This window comes from Fulmarus glacialis, unplaced genomic scaffold (assembly GCF_000690835.1).
Source record: "Fulmarus glacialis isolate BGI_N327 unplaced genomic scaffold, ASM69083v1 scaffold16873, whole genome shotgun sequence".
Lineage (NCBI taxonomy): Eukaryota > Metazoa > Chordata > Aves > Procellariiformes > Procellariidae > Fulmarus > Fulmarus glacialis.
In genome coordinates this window covers 4,162-22,470 of record NW_009202449.1, presented here as the reverse complement: position 1 = coordinate 22,470, position 18,309 = coordinate 4,162, and the positions used below count along the sequence as shown (strand labels likewise).

The window sequence follows — 18,309 nt, the reverse complement described above, 5'->3', positions numbered from 1 at the left end:
TCGGTATTACATACATTAGATATACCTATGTTAGAAAACGGCATATCATCATTGAAGGAGCGGTCAGGGCATAATGCGTTCAGACCCGTGACTGTGGTGTAAGTGCAAAACAGTGTAGTGGGAATTTAACTTCACCATTTGTGTCACTTCAAACAAATTTCAGATTCATACTCTTTGTTCTACAGAATCTTGTCATTTGTTTTCATGTAAAATTACCATGTGACAGCTGAGCTTGGAAAACGCCACAGAAATCAACTCTTCAAATAAGTGGCACGCATAGCATGTGGCAGTTCAGTTTTGTAGTTTTAGTATTATTTCTTTCTAGACTGCTGCTCTACTAAGTATTCAGGCATTTTGAAATAAAAGGGCACGCGTGTGTGTGGGTCCTCTATCACTCTGTGTTCGTACCATTCCTGTGATTGCTATGATGATAATGTGAAAACTTCACTGCAAGCGGGCACTTTAGTTGCACAATCCTTGTGTTCAAACTTATGATGAGTGCAGTTTCACTTGCACTTCTACTCAGCGTTCACCAGCTTGTTTTGCAGGACTGCGGAGCAGACTGTGCTAAGTTCCAGAAGAGCGAACTGGAGTACAAGTTCAACAAGAAAGCCTTAGAAAGGCCCTATACCTCTAAGCACTCTTGGGGAAAGACCTATGGGGACCACAAGCGCCACTTGGAGTTTAGTCATGACCAATATAGAGAGCTCAAGAAATATGCAGAAGAGATTGGCATTTTCTTCACAGCTTCTGGTATGGATGAGGTATGTAAGCCATACTGACATAACAGGCAGAGTCCAGGTGTTGTGTCTGTTATTACTTAGGTGTGATAGTTCTTACATAAAAAGAATACTAAATATGTGTGGACATTATATTTCTAAATGAGGAAACTAGAGTAATTGTACTTCTGCCAGTTCATTTGTGTCTCTACAATTTTTGAGTAGATGGCTGAACATTTTGGAAGACCTGCCATGTATGCTGAGGGATTTATGCACAGTAAATCATATTAGAGACAAGGCCTCAGCTGAACTCGGTAAACAGTCAAGGCTTTGAGAGTTTAGATCAAGACTGCAATCTGACTGCTATCTGGTGTATATTGGCTGCAAGCATTTCAAACTTCCCCTCTGTATTTAAACCAGATTCCTTTCTCAACCTAATCCCTATTGTTCCCTCTTTTTTTTCCTTTCTGCTGTTTACTAGACCCCAGTTGGTGTTTCTAAGCAGTAGAAATGCTTATATTCCTTTTCCTTTTCCTAATCTCTTGGAGAGGGTCTCCACCTTGCCCTGTTACTCCTGAAGCATTTACTGATTTTTGTCAGTGGGCTCTTGAACAGTCAGTTGCCAGCTTGTAAATTCCATGAAGCTCATCTGCTGCTGTTCCCTCTTAAGAGATGTATACTTCTTTAACTCTTGCATGTTGCCTACCTCAAAATGATGTTAGTTACAGTATTAACAAATGCAATGTACAATTGAAAAGTGTAAACTGGAAAGTTCAGGTAACAGTTAAACCTCAATATAGATCAGAGATTACAGATTGTTTTACTTTTCTTTGTGGCCTAGAAAATACAGAGAATGAAACTGAAAGAGACCCTCCAGAAGTAAGCTAGCCACTCTTGCACAAGGCAAGCACAGCAATGTCCCTGTCTTTCTGCAAGTAGCCTTATCCAGGATGGGACAAGGATGGGATTTATTTAATGTTTTAAGGTGATCTGTTCAGTGCCTCACTCTCCTTACTGTCAGAGAGAATTCCTGATGTATCAGCATAATTTCCTTTCTCATAATTTTTTGTCCTGCCTCATCTAACATAAAAATTCATACTTTTCTTGTCTCTCCTCTCTGTGTATTTGAACATCTTTTTCCTGTTTTGTATTCTCTGGACTAAGCAATTCAATTCCTTCAACCTTTTTATGCTGTCTTTTGTCCTGTGGCCATTCTCACTGCTTCTATCAACTTGTTTTCCTATTGACTAAAATCCTTGAATTGCTGTGCCCCCGCTGAGATGGTATGAGCACCAAATACCATAAAAAATTACTTCACATGTCTGACAGACAAAAAGGTGTTTTGCTTGTATTGCAATAGCCCGATGCCATGGACTTAGAAATAGATCTGTGAAAAGAGGGTGTTGTGATGTTTCTTTTACTATTATCTTCGTGTCTAGGAGACCTACTGAACACCACCTACTCCTTTAAGAAAAGACTAATTAAATCCAGTAGTCTTGGACTTCTATATCTGGGATCTTAAAGACCCATATGCCTTTGGGGAGGGGAAAAATCACACTATTTCTTTGATGTTAAAACCTCCAGCTTCTAAAGGCTACAGTGCAATGCAGAACACCTTTCATACACAGCAGCTAAGATCACTTTCCACCTCTGGGATCCCTCTTATTCTGTGGGATGCTGTGCTCCTTTGTGTGTGGCCTCATCAGCTAATTAACAGTACTGATACAACTCTGTGCCTTCTTTTTTGAACAGTTACATTACACAGCTCCTAAGATTTCTGGTGGCATTTCTGCAAGACGTGGGTTTGGAACTTACGGCAAACATTGCATAAATTGACATAATAAGTCTTTGAGAATACATTAACTTCTGCAAATGGAACATAATCTCTGGAACTCCAGCTATGTCGAAGAGGATAAATTGTGTGTTTAACTGTATGAGGAAATAATCAATTAATTGATGTGTGAAGTAAATATAAAGGCTATGAGTAATTCCTCTATCGACTCTATCTCCAGTGTGTACTGGAGACAAAACAGGATCCCACTGAACCACTCCCTTTAATGTCGTCCCAATTATTTGAGATTACTTCCTATTCCTTGAATCTCTTACAGAAAAGCTGCCAATTTTCAAGAGATATTTACCTAATGAAGAGTGGCCTTAGATTTGAGGTTTATCTGTCATATTTCATTTTGTGCAATCTCCTCAGATTAGATCTGTGGCTTTTTAATATAGTGTATTCATTGTCTTCATGCATAATGCATCTTAGTGAATAAACTATATTAAAGAGATGTTATGCATCCTAAGTACAAGAAATTGGATAGGCATCATAATTATGATAGAAAAATTAGATTGAAGATGTGATTCTCTTTTGGATATTAGCACTCTGGCACTGAGAAAATTTGACTGCAACAAGGAGTGAGCTCAAGAAATTAAAAGTGTTTGTGGGTGGTTGAAGGGGGACAAAGTTAGGTAACTATTTCATTATTTTCCCCCAGAGGTAAATGGGGGATTTCAGTATCTTTTGCCTATGATAGGTTTGGGATTTTCTTCCTTAAAAGTACTAATTCTTAAAAGGCCACTTACTGCCTTCAGTAATTCCTGAATTGTCTTCAGTATAGCACACACATTTTTAGAAGTATAATTAACGTTTGAATATATTAGTATAATTAACGTTTGAATAAACTGTTTTATAGTCTTTTCTTCGGTGTATTTTATATTTATTTTCTAGTCTCTCTCCTAGAAGCAAATCCATTTTGGATTTCTCTTTTTGGGCACTTACCTTTTTTCAGGTGCTTATTCAATATACTTATACAAGTTTTCACAGTGACATCTATTCAGGAAAACTACCTGTAGTTTTAAACACTCTGTTTGTGGTTTAGTTAATTCTGACCTGCAGAAGACTGCCTGCATGCCTGCAGTACATTTCTTCAACAGGCAAGCTCCCATCTGCAGGTAGTTGCTCTCTCTGGTAGTACCAAAAAAAAAGCAAGAATGCTGTGGCCCACAAGCTCATTATGAAGTTAGAGGAGCAGTGGAGCTCACCTGCACAGAGGAGCTGTACCTACAGCTGGCTTGACCAGCTATGGCTGGGAGACCAAAGAGACTGCCTTGAGACAGGGATCCGAGTCAAAAACCTGTGGAAAATCTGTTTTTGTAATAGAATTATAAAAGAAGGCACCTCAATAATACTTCACTTGGAGAGAAGTCAGAAACTAATATCCTCGGAATACTAAGTGTTATTTCAGGAGCAGTGTATTTTGGGGGGATATATATACATGACCTATTTAACTAACTTTTGGCTTTGCTATTTTGAAGGGTGGTTTATTTCCCAGCATGGTAATTCTTTATCTTTGATCCAGCTGAAGTGGTGTGTTAAAATGAAGTGATTTCTTTTCCTTGTAGATGGCTGTGGAATTTCTACATGAACTGGATGTTCCATTTTTCAAAGTAGGATCAGGAGATACAAACAATTTCCCATATTTGGAAAAGACTGCAAAGAAAGGTAAGCTTTTCTTTTGAGCCATCTTGGTAAACATCACTGTGTCTCAGTAGATCAGTTATTAGATCTTTCCTCCAATTGATCTTGGAAAAAAATCTCAAGTACCTTTATAAGAAAATCACTCTCAGTCTTGGAAAAAAGGGTTCACCCAGTTTCCTTTTCTACTGAATTCTTTTACTCCAAGAATTTAATGTAATCTTGTGTCGCTTTCATACAGACCTAGGACAAAACATGTGCATGTTTTCTAATGGCTAGGTCGCCCAATGGTTATTTCCAGCGGAATGCAGTCAATGAACACAATGCATAAGGTTTATCAGATTGTGAAGCCCATCAATCCAAACTTCTGCTTCCTGCAATGCACCAGTGCATACCCACTTCAGCCAGAGGATGTCAATCTCCGTGTTATATCGGTCAGTGAATAACTCAGAGTGTGCTGTGTGTAGGGTACCAGAGAAGGGCTATGCACTTTTATTGAGATATATTTCCAGGTCTTAGGCATGCTGGAATTTGCTTCTGAGAAGTCAGAAGATGTATCATGTTCCTCTAATTCATGCAAGTGTTGAAGTAAAAATACCCATTGGATCCTCTTCTAGCAGAACTCAGCTTTGAGGAATACGATAAAAGATATTACTGGAGTATTCACAATTACACAGAGGAAAATATGAAATGTGGTTAACAGGTTAACTAACTTTGTAGTGCAAAGAAAAATTATGTAGACTGTTACCATTAAGAAGGTGCATGGAATTGAGAACATAATTCTAAATAGGGGGCTAGACCAGAAAGTTTTGTTAAAAACCCTTCATGTGAATATTGGAGCAATGATAAAAATAGATTAGGCCCTTGTATAGTTTCCTTCGCTGAAAATACTACTTGGATATGCCTGATAATGATGCAAGAAAATTTTGCCAAATTGGCCAGTGTTCAAGCACTTGCCTAGCTTTATGCACATGTACTACATTATTTTTAGTAGAACAGGACATGGCTGCATTTGATTGCCTTTAGGATTGGGTGACTGTCCCCTATGTATGGCTGAAAGGATTGCTTCAGATTTTAAATAATGGGGTTCAAGAAATCTGCTTTGGATACAGGTGAAGTTTGAAGAATACAACTGAATTAAAAGGAAAAGCATAAGAGAATTTGTAGAATAGAACCTCCTTTTCCTTTCAATATGGATAATCCTAATGAAACTCTTAAAACATGATGGTCGGTAATGCAGTGTGACTTGTTCAACATAAAAAAAAATTCATTCTCAGCATAACCAACTGCTTGTTTTGGGGCACAGTAATTGTCCATAGTTTTTATTGCAGTTATCACTGTTAAATGTGCTTTGTCCTTGCAACTACTGCCTTGGTAATTCAGACCAACTCTCTTATGATTCAAGGCGTATCAGTCAGCTTTTCCTGATATTCCCATTGGCTATTCGGGGCATGAAACTGGCATAGCCATTTCAGTGGCAGCTGTTGCTATGGGTGCTAAAGTAGTGGAACGCCATGTGACTCTCGACAAAACATGGAAAGGAAGTGACCACCAAGCATCCCTGGAGCCAAATGAACTGGCAGAGTTAGTGAAAGCCATCCGTACTGTGGAAAAGGCAATGGGTTCTCCAGTCAAACAACTCTTGCCCTGTGAAATGGCTTGCAATGAAAAGGTAACTTTTGCTTGTGATTCATGTATAGCTGAAACTCATTTAAACCTATAGCTAATAACTCTATATCCAGAAAAATAGCTTGCTAGTTGTTTATTGCAGCAGTGTTTCTGCTTCTGCACTCAAAAATTTCTGCTGCTAAGTAGCAGTGTTTATGCTTAGCGCACTGTAACGTTAGCGTAGACCTGTCATTTTCTATAAACTGCTATTTCTGGCAGTCAGTAACTATTTTTACCAAAGCATAATGTTGACAATTTTGAGTATAATGGAGTTCTATGTATATCATCCAGTGGTTAACCAGGTTGAATAGAATCATAGAATCATTTAGGTTGGAAAAGACCAGTAAGATCATCGAGTGCAACACTGCTAAGTCCACCACTAAACCATGTCCCAAAGCGCCATGTCTACACATCTTTTAAATACCTCCAGGGATGGTGACTCAACCACTTCCATGGGCAGCCTGTTCCAGTGCTTGACAACTCTTGCGGTGAAGAAATATTTCCTAATATCCAATCTAAACCACCCCTGGTGCAACTTGAGGCCATTTCCTCTTGCCCTCTCACTTGCTACTTGGGACAAATGATCGACACCCACCTTGCTACAATTTTCTTTCAGATAGTTGTAGAGAGCGATAAATCCTCCCCTCAGCCTCCTTTCCTCCAGGCTAAACAACCCCAGTTCCCTTAGCCGCTCCTCATAGGATTTCTGCTTTAGATCCTTCACCAGTATCGTTGCCCTTCTTTGGACACGCTCTAGCACCTCAGTGTCTTTCTTGTAGTGAGGGGCCCAAACTGACCACAGTATTCAAGGTGCAGCCTCACCAGTGCCAAGCACAAAGTACTCAGTAATAGGAATAATAAGTCTTTATGGCTGTATACGAGCTGCTTTTACACTAAGCTAAAATACTAATCAGTCTAAACAGATTCCCTCCCTTATGATTCTGACAAATTCCAGTGAGCCATTATCTGATTTCAGAAAGGATCTGGATGTTCCCAGCAGCCTAGTTACAGTGAAGGTTTCCATGCTAACTCAACTTTTATTTGGAATAAGAAGTAACAGGGAGGGCAGTTCCACACAACCTGTTCCCAAGTAACTACATAATATTTTTTATCCTTTTTTGGTATACAAAGCCTAACTTAAACTTTGTGTGTGACTTAAACTTTTTTTTTCTCCCCTGTAGCTGGGAAAGTCTGTTGTGGCAAAAGTGACAATTCCTGAAGGTACAGTACTGACACTTGACATGCTGACAGTGAAGGTAGGAGAGCCTAAGGGCTTTCCCCCAGAAGCCATCTTCGATCTGGTGGGCCAGAAGGTTAAAAAAAATATCGAAGAAGATGAAACCATCACTGAGCAAGCAGTGGAAAATCATGTCAAAAAAGTGAAGTGCTAAACCAAAGCACTCCATTCCACATTTCATGATGTAGTACTGTACTACTGCACAACATATTTAAGTATAGCAGCATGGTAGATTAGAAGAAGGGGATGTAATTATGAGGATCCAAGCAGGTGAGAATTTTCAGGTTCTCATTAGTAGAAAATTTCTGCAGCAACTGGGTATAAATTATGAAGAGCAATTTTATTAGAAACCATATAACATTGTATTTAGAAAATACCATGTTCCTCCTTTCTCCATTCCACTTAACCTAGATTAATTTGGAGTTTTGCCAAATCTAAGACCACAGTCTGCTGCTTTCCAGCTTCCCTTTTCTGGTAAGAATACACTAGATCACAATAATTTTGTCTACACTTTGAATTGTTCTAACACTATATCTTTTGATGTTCCTCTCTTCTCTGCCATTTTCCTCACCCCTGTGGTAACAGGATGCTAGTTGGAGTTGAATACAGATAAGTGAAAGTTAACATACACTGAACAGAAAACTGCACAAGCAATTGGATGGATTTTTCTTAAGGTGAAAGCCTTAAAAGTCTCAGGATAAAGCAGTGGGTTGCAGGAATCTGCATTCTGGGGAAAATGAGCTCCTTGAGAAAGCTAGGTTCTCAAGAGACAATACCAAGAAAGGAAGCAAACTGGCAATGTAGAAAGGTCCCATTTAAGGGGCAAGAGAAAGAGCCTTTTTGTACTTTTTGTGAACTGAAAAGATTCAAGCCAGACGGATTAAGGGGATGAAAAATAGATCTGAGATGGATCAGTGGAAATAAACTTAACCTATGCTTCAAAAAAATGTCAAAAGCATCTGTTGTGAGCTGAGTGAAGCCTGGAATCTTGTATCAATTCTGCAGTGCATTGGCATATCTCTATTTGTATCTGGGGGCAGCTTCGCAGGTAGGAAGCCAAATGCTGGTGAAGATTCAGCAGCCTCCTTCCTGTACTAACAAGCAAATAACACTGGGTTGGATTTTTTCCCCCGACACTGGTGGTTGAGACAGCTGAGGCTGGCTGCTTAACCTAGATCACATCACTGTGCTTCAGCATGATGGTCAGTGCTCCTCTTGTGTGCTCTGCTCTTGCATCACAGCTTCTCACTTTTCAAGTAAGAAATGCAATCTCACTCCTATCAGCCTGCTGCTCGTCCCTTTGACCAAGAAGGAGCCATGTGGCAGCAGCTGCAAACCAGGCATTCCTCAGTTAGCTTGGTTAGCACAGAACTGCGTTGGTATAATTCATCTGCATTTTTCTGTGGTGGAATCATTTACTAGTGATGATTATTTGGAACTTGCTACCTCTTGGTCATGAGTTGAAGTATCTTGAATTTGGTGGTGGTGTTTCTGTACCTGTGAGCTGTTTACTTTCAAAATGTTTACCCTTCTGCAATTCTGAGGAAACTGTATTCGTATCCTTAAACTGGGAAGGAGAGATTATTTGAATCATGTTCTTGACCATATGTGAGCTCTGATTGATGCAATACGTTTGCCTTACATCAAAAAAATACTCAATTGTTAAAAGATTTTTTTTAATATATTTTAAATATGAAAAATAAATTTAGCTTATAAAACAAGCTATTGTTTTTGCATTTCAGCCTATGGTCGGACCTTGCCTTTGCCACCACCTGTGATGATTCCAGGGCCTTTAGTATTTGAACCTCGTAAGATTACCAGACCTGCTTCAAGTAGCAGTGGTTCTTCACTCCGGGAAGGCTGGTCCTAGAGGCTGCTGTAAACATAGGCTCCAAAAATTTTCAGGACTTTAATTAATGTATTGGGGGGAAAAAAAAAAATTATCCCTATACAGAAACTTGCAAGCTGTCACTCCTAGTTTTATGTGAGCATACCTTTGTCCGGCAGCAGTTAAAGAGCCTTTGCAAATAGGACACAAAAATAAATTAAGCAAAAGTGCCCCACTGACCTAGTGGTTTTATTGCACCTGTGGGTCCTCCAGGCATTTAATCTTCTATTGGGGATGGTACACAGCTGTTTCGTGTGCTTTCACTGTGCGGGGAAGAATAGGGCCACCCAGAAGCCCAGTTCAGAGTCTGTGTCAAAGTAAGACCAGCTAATGGCTATTAAGTGTGGCTACAGAAGCTCCTACTTCAGCTTTACTTGAAGGGACCTTTCCAACAGTTGGTGCCAGTTTTGATTTTTCCGAGATGATACTTACATATGAACTAATTCACTTAGTGCATTTATTATCCAAATCTGACCTTGTTAACTATAATACTATGTAATATATGAACTTGAAGCTTGAACCAAACTAAACCTATTACCATACACAATTGTAGCCTCTCCAGGCAGATGAGGGGGGAAGCTCATAAAAAAAGATGGCAAGATCCAGATTCAAATCTGAGTTGTAATAGGCTTCTTTCAACCAGACTTTTTCCATTTTGCAAGTTGGAAAAAACCACAAAAAATACTATATACGGCATTTTAGGGGGTACATCAACACCATTTATAAAAGCCAGATCACCTTCCCCCATTGAAAAATGCATATACATTAAAAATTACAATTGGCTTTCTTGAATTTAACTGTTACCTTCTAGAAGCATCACAGTTACAACTTTCATATGACAAAGATTAATTCATGTAGATCATTGCTAAAGTGGCTTTCATAGAAAAAGCATGAAATAGTAGGCTTTATTTTGCTTTGTTCCTTATGTTAGTTTGCATATTCCAATGGACCCTTCCCAGAGCCTCAAGGCTGGGTAAACTGGTTCTGTGAACTTGCAGCGGAAGGTGTGCAAATGAGTCATGCCATCAGTGATGTTATAGAATGAAAGGATTCCTGCTTCATAATCCAGAAAAATGCCAATGCGATCAGGATCATCTTCTATTAGGATGGGGATTCTCTCCCCCTTGTGAAATGCCCAGTATTCAAAATCAAACTTCTTAAGGCACCAAGATGCTCTATTCCAGCCCAGTCGACAGATTTCAGAGTCTCCTTTCCTGCCAATGGAAGGGTAGGCTGCACCAATCCACCATCCTGCTCCAGCATGAAGCAGGTCAACTTCCCAGTAATGGCTCCCAGAGAGGAATGCATCTCTGCTTAGCACTTGCCATAATTTATCGAATCTCTGGGGTCCACAAGGGTAAAATATCCTCCTCCAATTACGGCTTACTACAAGACGGTCATCAGACAATTTCAGCCTTGGGTGAAGGCTGTCATATTCCCAGGTTGGTGATCTTGCATCTGCAGTCAAAACCATAAACATACTTAGTACATTTATCATGGCTCTTGAAAGAAGTACAAGTGATAAAAAACCTGCAAAGGAGCCCACAGCTAGCAGTGTCTTGGAACCTGCTGTTTTGCAAGGAAAAACCTGACATTGTTCATAGAAAGCACTGCACTATTTATATGCACTGATGCTTTAAAGATCCATAAGCTTTAAAGCAGGTCAGTATGTCAGTCAGTATATGCATGGTTCACAAATGAGAAGATGAATACAGCTAGGTAGGGAACAAACACTGACAACTTCTGCTTTATGCAGAATAGTTGGAAACTTCTGGTGGGATCACAGCCTAAGGGTTTTAGAGAGCACTGGAGTGGACTCTTGGGTTGTGAGATCCCATTCCACTGAAATCCCATTTGAAGATGCACTAGGAGTCTGTCTCTTACAGAGGCACCACAGCTCTGAGCAGCAGCATCCTGTACATTGCAAAGGAACAAGTTAACCAGCTCCCAGAGAATTTATAGCAGTTCACTTAATCTGACATTTAGAAAAGAAAAATCACAGTCTGAAACGACACCCTAGAAATCACTGTCTTATTCAGCAGCAGCTTAGAATATTTTTACTATGAAGCAGCTGTTGCAGGACTGGAAATCACAAAGCCAGGAAAAAAAAAAATCTATAATCAAACTAAACAAGTTTGAAATGACACAATCGCACAGGACAGGTCAAAAAGCTACAGAATTTTTAAGATGAGATTTTTCTCTGAAGATACTGCCCTACAACTTCAATACTGAATTGCTGCATGTCTCACAGAAGTCTTCATAACATACTCAGTAAATTTACTGTGTTAGCATGTGTTTTCTGATTTCATGTTCTAGAAATAACCAAGATGCGCCCTTTGAAAACAGGGTCTGGCAGTCTTAAACAATCCCCTTCACTCTTTCTGTCAAGCCTGGTAAAACCAGTGTCAGAGTTGGATACCTAAAAGAACACACATTGTCATGAATTACAGTACTGTCTAGAGTACTGTCAGTAAGATGTAAACTTAACTTGTATCTTAAAACTATTCCAAATAACGAGCACATCTACTTTTTCTTGTAAGTGAAGAAAACAAAGTATAACAATACATCCAGATGAGAACTGAACAGGAGTGTACTTGCAATGAAAACTGGCTGAGTCATATTTCGCTCAGTTCATAGTTGGGTTTTTTGACTGGATATGATTTTAATCTTAGTCTAGATAAACTTTGAAGCTTAGATGTTTTAAATGCCAGATGACAACTACATTTCATATCCTGAAGCTGCTTTTCAGAGTGAGTAAATTCCTTTTAAAATCGAAGTTAGGGAAACAAGTGTTCATAATATTTTAAAATCCAGACTGCTTTGATTTCTTTGTAGTGTTGCATATCTGAACTACATGTTTGGACCTGTGATCTCACAGAATACAGTCTTTCACTGTGCTTTACAGGCAGCATCGTACTAAATGGACACAAAACGGCAGCAGACCCATTCAAACAAGAACTTCAATATTTTCCTTGCTCTTCGGTGTTGAACTTAGAAATGAAAGGTAATTATACAGCAGGTTACTGTATGAGAGAAATCTGTATTTGCAACTGAATTAATCTGTTGCTCACTTGACTTTGTTGCTCTTTCTTCTCCTATGTTCTCACATAGGACTCTCTCCCATAAATTAAATATGTCTAGCCTAGGCTAGCTAGTCTAAAGCCCAGAAGCTGTTTTCATTCAGGCTGGAATCCTCTCCTTTGCCATCAGAGCAATGCATAAACCACTCTACTCCATTCTCTGTTGGTCTTCTGTTACTCTCCCACAATTTCCTGACATGAGCAGGGAAGGCTAAGTAAGGTCTCCCACAATTCACTATGAAAGAGCACAGACATCTTGCATTAAGTGAGGGGCCATTCACCGCACAGTTAATTGCAACAAAGACTTAGCCTCTACACTTGTCTGTAATGTTTCAGAAAAGAAAGTAGTATACAAGCATTATGACTATAAGATACAGCTGGACACCACATGTCCTCCTTGCCTTGCTGTGGCCCCTAACATCAGCTATGTTTAAAATACAGGAACCAGTGATGCACCATTATCTGTTGTTTTGTAACAGATCATCTTCATCTGGGTAGGATCACTGCACACACCTGGGTACCAGAAATTAAGCAGTTGCTTCATTTGAGGCAAAGACATGTGGAGAGGGTTGCTGATGTGTGAAATGCATGTCGTGGTGCTAGAGAGCCCACTGCTGATATTCTGCCCCCTGCAATCTGCACCTGTATACTGCAAAAAAATGGACAAGCAAATAGCACTGTATGTGCAGTGAGTGTTAACTGAAGCATCACCATTTTCTAAACAAAAAGAAAGCCTTTATGATTTTAATTTTGGTATTACGTCTGTAAACGATATTAAAACTTCCAAAAGCATACCACTACAGGGGCACATCTCACACATGCAACATCTTATTGCTGTGATCCCCACTACACTTTAGTCAGAAAAGCTAGTATCAGCATTCATGTGGTCTGAATAGGTCTTAAGTCACATCTGTGTGCATAGTTGGTGAAAAAAGACAGGAAACAGGAATTATTCAAGTAGGTAAAACAGCATGCTACAGGATTCTATCTTGTGAATGACTGTCGTGAGTCTTTGTTCCAAGCCACTTCCAGCAAGTAAACAATGGGGATGCTAAGTTTGTACAGAACCACAGGTGATACTGAGACCAAAAGACGCTTGAAGTAGGGAGGATTTAAAAGGCCTGGCTTCAGTGTCTGCTTTTTCCAGTAAGCACTTGAAAACCTGTGCAAATAAGTAGTGATGTTTGTCAGTCAAATTTACCTGAAAACCTAGATTTTTGTAAAATGTGTAACTACTAAATCTCAAGCAAATGGAAATACCTCCCTTACTTTGAAAAAAGGACAAAAATCCAAGGACTGAACTGCATCCAGGTGCTAATGTTTGGAAGCATAAATGTGAAAAATAATTCAAAATAGCTACAGTTATTTGGATTATTGGAGGACTGCAATTCTTCCACTTTTCCTAAGTGATGAAAATTCTAAGTGACTTTAAGTCCAAATATTTATGATCAAGCTTTGTCAATTTCACTCGCCTATGAGCAGCTGCACATCTTTCTGAATAAGGTGGTTTGTCATATTTAGCTTTAACAGAGTTGTCTTTTCAGCCCTTAAAGTGATTGCTCACATGTGAAGCAAGTAACAGTGCTTTCTCCACGAATCCATCAAGAGGCAGCCTGAAGCAGACACAGATCCGCATTCATGGAACTCAGGAGCCTAGTTCACTGCCAGCCAAATGCTGCTGCAGTGCTTTCTTAGTAACAAGTGCTCGGAGATGTGGACTGGCTGTCCTAGCACCTTAACAAGTTTCTGGTTACAAAGTGACGGATTCAATCTGGATCCTGCAGCACAGAAATGATGCAAGTGGGAAAGACCCATGACATTACAGTGAAGAAGACAGATTTTGCTTGTTGCATTCCTGATTTCTTAACAGCTGCTGCATTTACAAGTGCAACACCTGTTTGCTCATCTCCAGCTGAGATAACCTGTTCGGAATGAAAAAGTTGCAGTGTTTGGACTTAGAAGCTCACTCAGGAGAGCACAGAAACAAGACATGTAACAACATTGAAAAATACCCCTCTCAGAACACACCAATCTATAGGTGCAGGGACAGCATGTAACCCACTCTACCAGCACAGTACTGTCCCTTGCCCTCCCTACTGAATAACGGCCAGAAGTCAAGTGTCCACTTGGCCACAGTCTTGGTCTACACTGGGCTGGATCCAGGCTGGAAAACATACCTCCTCTTACAACAGGCCTTTGCCACCAGGTACCACACTAGTAAGGAATGTTACAGCTTTGAGATTAAAACAGCTACAGCCCTCATCTGCTGCAGGCCACATGAAATGTCCATGAGCTTCCCATCAGAGAGATGAAACAATTCACTGTACATCTTTCCTACCAACACCAGAAGAAAGAATCACCTGTAGATTGACCCTTAACACATTACATGATGGACATACAATTAAAGACAGACCACAATGATCTGGAGAACAGAAAAGTCTTCAAAAACTAAATTAGCCATTAGCTGATTCACTCACTGGCAGTTCTGAATAAAAACAAAGGATCAAGATTTCACAGACAGAAAGTAAATTTTTTTTCCCAACCTGAGGTTTGGAAAAGGGTAATGGCTTTTAGGCAGTGCCGAGCACTTCTTCCTCGCAAACACTGTAAACATCAGAACCCTTTTACGATACCATTTTAAAATAGTGGCAGCACACATTCATTGACTGTTTCAGTGATTGAGCCGTAAGTTTTCGGAGTGCTTGTAACTTTTGTTCAACCATACTTACGTTTTAAGAAAAGCAACCGATCAACAGGAGACATGGTTTTCAACACCTTTCCAGGCTCCTTCTTTGCAGTGGCATTAAGGCTACTGAAAACGTCTGGGCAGAGAGAAAAGGGACAGTTTAGGGAGTCTGCCAGTAGAACAACATGGCTGTACTGTCAAAAAAATTTTAAAAATAAAACACCATGGGCAATTTTGCTGGATAGGGTATTCGGGTTTTCCCTCTTTGGTGTGAATTCCGCCCATGTCCTGGGGAAGGTCATACTGTCACAGTCCATCTTCCAACTTCATGAGACAAACTGTGTTACTTTTGCTGGGGAAGGGCTACTCTATATGGTTTCGACCTTATGCTCTTTGGATAGCATGGAGATGCTGGATCCCAGAGTTGCCAAGGAACTACACAATCAAGCACAAGCCCAGGTAAGCACCTCCCATTCCTCAGAAAGCACCCCTCTATCAGATGAGAACAGAATCAGGCAGCTGAAGACAACTGCAGATGCTAGCTCCAGAGCACTTGCACAGTGCTGTATAGCAATTCTCCATACATCCTGCAGTGGCCTTTCAGATCTGGTCTGACCATTTTCCTCAGCACCCTGCTATACTGTTCTTGGTGGCAACTCTGAGAAAAGGGATTATTAAAAGGTAGCTGCGTGAAATGGGACGGCTGGTGTTGCTCTGCTCACCTGTAACTCAACAAGCGGCAGGGTTTCCCCATGGCTATTTGGCTTTGTGGCTCTGCGTCCCATTAGGAAATCCCTTGCCTTAATCACGCCAAAGGTCACTTAAGGATGAAATACCAGCTCAAAGACAAAAGGAGCTCTAAGCAGAACATGTTAACCTGCCTTTAAAGTACCAAAAACCAGAGAATTTTTCAGACTGTCTGAGACAGAAAGATCATCAGGTACATCAATTAGAAAAAGCTTTCAAATTTTACAGGTACCCCATGTTCCATGCCTACCAGATGTCCTGCCAGAGCACTTACACTCAAGAGTGACTGAAAGGAGAAAACAGCTACGTTGAGTAGGTGTGATGGTCTAACGATATAAGCAAGATAAGCTCTGCAGGAAGAAGTAAGCTGTATTGAAATAACTGATAGAGCTGGAAAAAAGCATCAGAAAAATGCCATCTTCAGAGTTGAAAGAGAAACCTCTTTCACCACTGCTATAGCAACATTGCACCAATGCTGTCAAGAGAACAGTACCCATGTCTGCAAAGCTGCTGTTTTCTCCAGTTGAGTTGGTAAAAAGTCCTGCTCTTACTTACAGATCACGCTTTATTTAAAAGGAGAGCACTAGAAAGCAGAATTCACAGCACTCTCCCAGGTACCTTCTTTAAGCCGGGCTTCTAGTGGTTTCTGTAGAATGGACTGAAGAACTGTCACAAAGTGCTTATAATGGTTAAGTATGTGCTCAAATGAGAGAGGTATTGGATGCCACTGTTCTAATAGGCGCCTGGGCTCCTGCATCTCCTTCTCGATTTCTGTGTACTTCTGAGGGCAGAAAGCCAAATTCTACAATTAGTAGAGACAGTAACATGAATGGACTTTTCCCTCCCAGCTCCCACACACCAGAGAGCAAGAACAGCTCCATCACTAGGTAAACATAGGGGCCATAACAGGCGAGCTTGCTATGTTCAGCCTGCCTATTAGCTCGTTAGCCAGCCAATTAGCCCCTCCTGCCAGTGGAACCACAGGTTATCCCAGAGATGGAGAACCCAGCAACCATGTTTAAAACAGAGCCCTCCAGGACACTCCGAGATGGGAATGAGTTTAACCTGGCTAGGGAAATCCCAATGACTGGAAAATTAAACCACTAAGTTTTAAAAGCAATCTATAGGATAAAATCCAGCTTCTCCCACAAAAAGTCTCTCCAAAACCATGAAAAGCAGCTTCCCATGTGGAGGTATGTTGCTAGCACACACAGCAGAACGCCAGGGCCATACCACTCAACAACGCAAACTCTCAAGTCTGATAAGTTGCAAGGATGTAAAAATGCACCACAGGTCTTCCTGTGAAGAATAGCATCCTTTGGCTTGTGTCAGGGCGTAAGCACATGGCAATACACCCTTCCCAAGGAAGGTGAAGAAGATCATTAGGAAAGAGAGGCTCACATTTATCTGTAGGCAAAAAAACCCCACCGCCCCCTCCAGTAAAATGATGGCTATTGCTCACAGTGATTAGGATCGCTTGCAATTAAAGAAATGAGACAATTTAGCCTTCCTCCTAAGGTTCCCAAGAGGACTGCCTTTCCTCAGACCTTCATACTACACTACACAAGGAAAGACCTGATACAGTGTTTGTCTTCAGGATGAAGACACACGCATAACTCTGTTCCATATATGCTTAAAATTAACATGAATTTCATATGGACCTGAAATCAATGCCATAGCAGGAACACCTAACAGCTCAAAAATCAGGAACCAAACTGGTTCACCAAAATACCAACAAAAACAAGATTAAAAAGCAGTGAGAAAGATGCTGCTTACATACAAAAGGATCTAGAGAGGAGATCACTAGAGCAGTTTACCAGGGACTATGAGGATAAGAGGTAGAAAGAGACCATAAAATACCACCTCCAGCAACTGAACAGGATCACTGTGCTGTTGTATTTGTCTGATTTGACGTGAGAAGGTCTCCAGGGCTGCAAGCTTTTCTCGACAGGACTCCAGCTGCTGATCATGTGCTTCCAGGGCTTGCTGAGTTTTTTCATCAATGAAGTTTTTTGCCAGACTCTCCTCTTCCTGAAGTAGTAACTGGAGCTCAGTCACTTTCTCTGACAGCTGCCTTTTGCTCATAATGGCACGTGCCTATAGATTAAGCAGAAGAGTGTCCCCCCCATACTCAACAGACCATAAACATTTCAGGCATTTCTCTCCCAGGCTTTCAATGTTACATTTTGGTTGAAATTTACTGATTTGCTGCATCTCTTGAGAAATGGGTGTTTACCCCTTAAGGGAGAGCAGCCAGGATTTACCTGCTGATGGCCTGGATGGAAAAGCTTGAGGGCAGATTCCAAGATGCTTATTTATGCAGAAAACGCTGTTTTCAGCTGGAATGTAACAAGGCCAGGTACTAACTGCTGCAAGCAGCAGACCTGGTCCTTCAGTAGCAGGACTTTGCCCCCTTTTAAAGCAAGCTAGGGACAGAGAGCTGCTAGGAAAAGAAAGCCTCCAAAAGGAAGTGACATCAAACTGCAATGTCTCAAACCTCTACAGAGCTCCCTCCAGCTCTTACTGACATTTCTGTAACAGAGATGCTTAGAGATGCTCCTTAGAGCAAAAACCATTTCATGCTCTATAAATGAGGTGGAGCTTAGCATACATTCCCATTCTTAAGACAGAATCAATAGAGCTGTTCTTGTGTTTACTTAACTCTGAAGTCAGAGTATTCAATAACGCAGTTCAGTGCAACGCAACATCCATCAGTGAAGCCAGAATAACATATGCTGCTGGGGCTATTTACTACTTCTCTGCACAGAAATTTCAACATTGTTCTTCCAGAGATGTTCGGCTGATCAGGGAG

The 18,309-nt window shown here is 40.6% G+C and overlaps 2 protein-coding genes across 2 annotated transcripts in view; one reads left to right on the top strand and one right to left on the bottom strand.

The window, feature by feature from the left end:
- The first annotated feature begins 494 nt into the window (after positions 1 to 494).
- On the top strand, positions 495 to 7,442 carry NANS (N-acetylneuraminic acid synthase). Its single transcript, XM_009574298.1, has 5 exons — positions 495 to 764; positions 4,119 to 4,218; positions 4,471 to 4,625; positions 5,597 to 5,863; positions 7,041 to 7,442. Exons 1-5 carry the CDS (start codon positions 495 to 497, stop codon positions 7,248 to 7,250), a joined length of 1,002 nt encoding a protein of 333 aa, XP_009572593.1. The 3' UTR covers positions 7,251 to 7,442.
- Positions 7,443 to 9,732: 2,290 nt separating this feature from the next.
- The window catches only part of TRIM14 (tripartite motif containing 14), a gene marked incomplete at its 5' end in the record, with an annotated part of 8,869 nt that continues 292 nt past the window's right edge, over positions 9,733 to 18,309 (bottom strand). Inside the window, 4 exons of the mRNA XM_009574297.1 lie at positions 9,733 to 10,442; positions 14,794 to 14,886; positions 16,116 to 16,278; positions 17,361 to 17,594. Coding sequence (XP_009572592.1) covers positions 9,907 to 10,442; positions 14,794 to 14,886; positions 16,116 to 16,278; positions 17,361 to 17,594 — 1,026 coding nt within the window. The remainder of the gene's footprint in view (positions 10,443 to 14,793; positions 14,887 to 16,115; positions 16,279 to 17,360; positions 17,595 to 18,309) is intronic.

Bases quoted from the DNA above. Each gene is read 5' to 3' on its own strand.
- NANS (XM_009574298.1), top strand. From the start codon at position 495: ATGAGTGCAGTTTCACTTGCACTTCTACTCAGCGTTCACCAGCTTGTT. The intron at 765-4,118 runs GTATGTAAGCCA...TTTTCCTTGTAG, and splicing joins CAGCTTCTGGTATGGATGAG to ATGGCTGTGGAATTTCTACA. The intron at 4,219-4,470 runs GTAAGCTTTTCT...TCTAATGGCTAG, and splicing joins GGAAAAGACTGCAAAGAAAG to GTCGCCCAATGGTTATTTCC.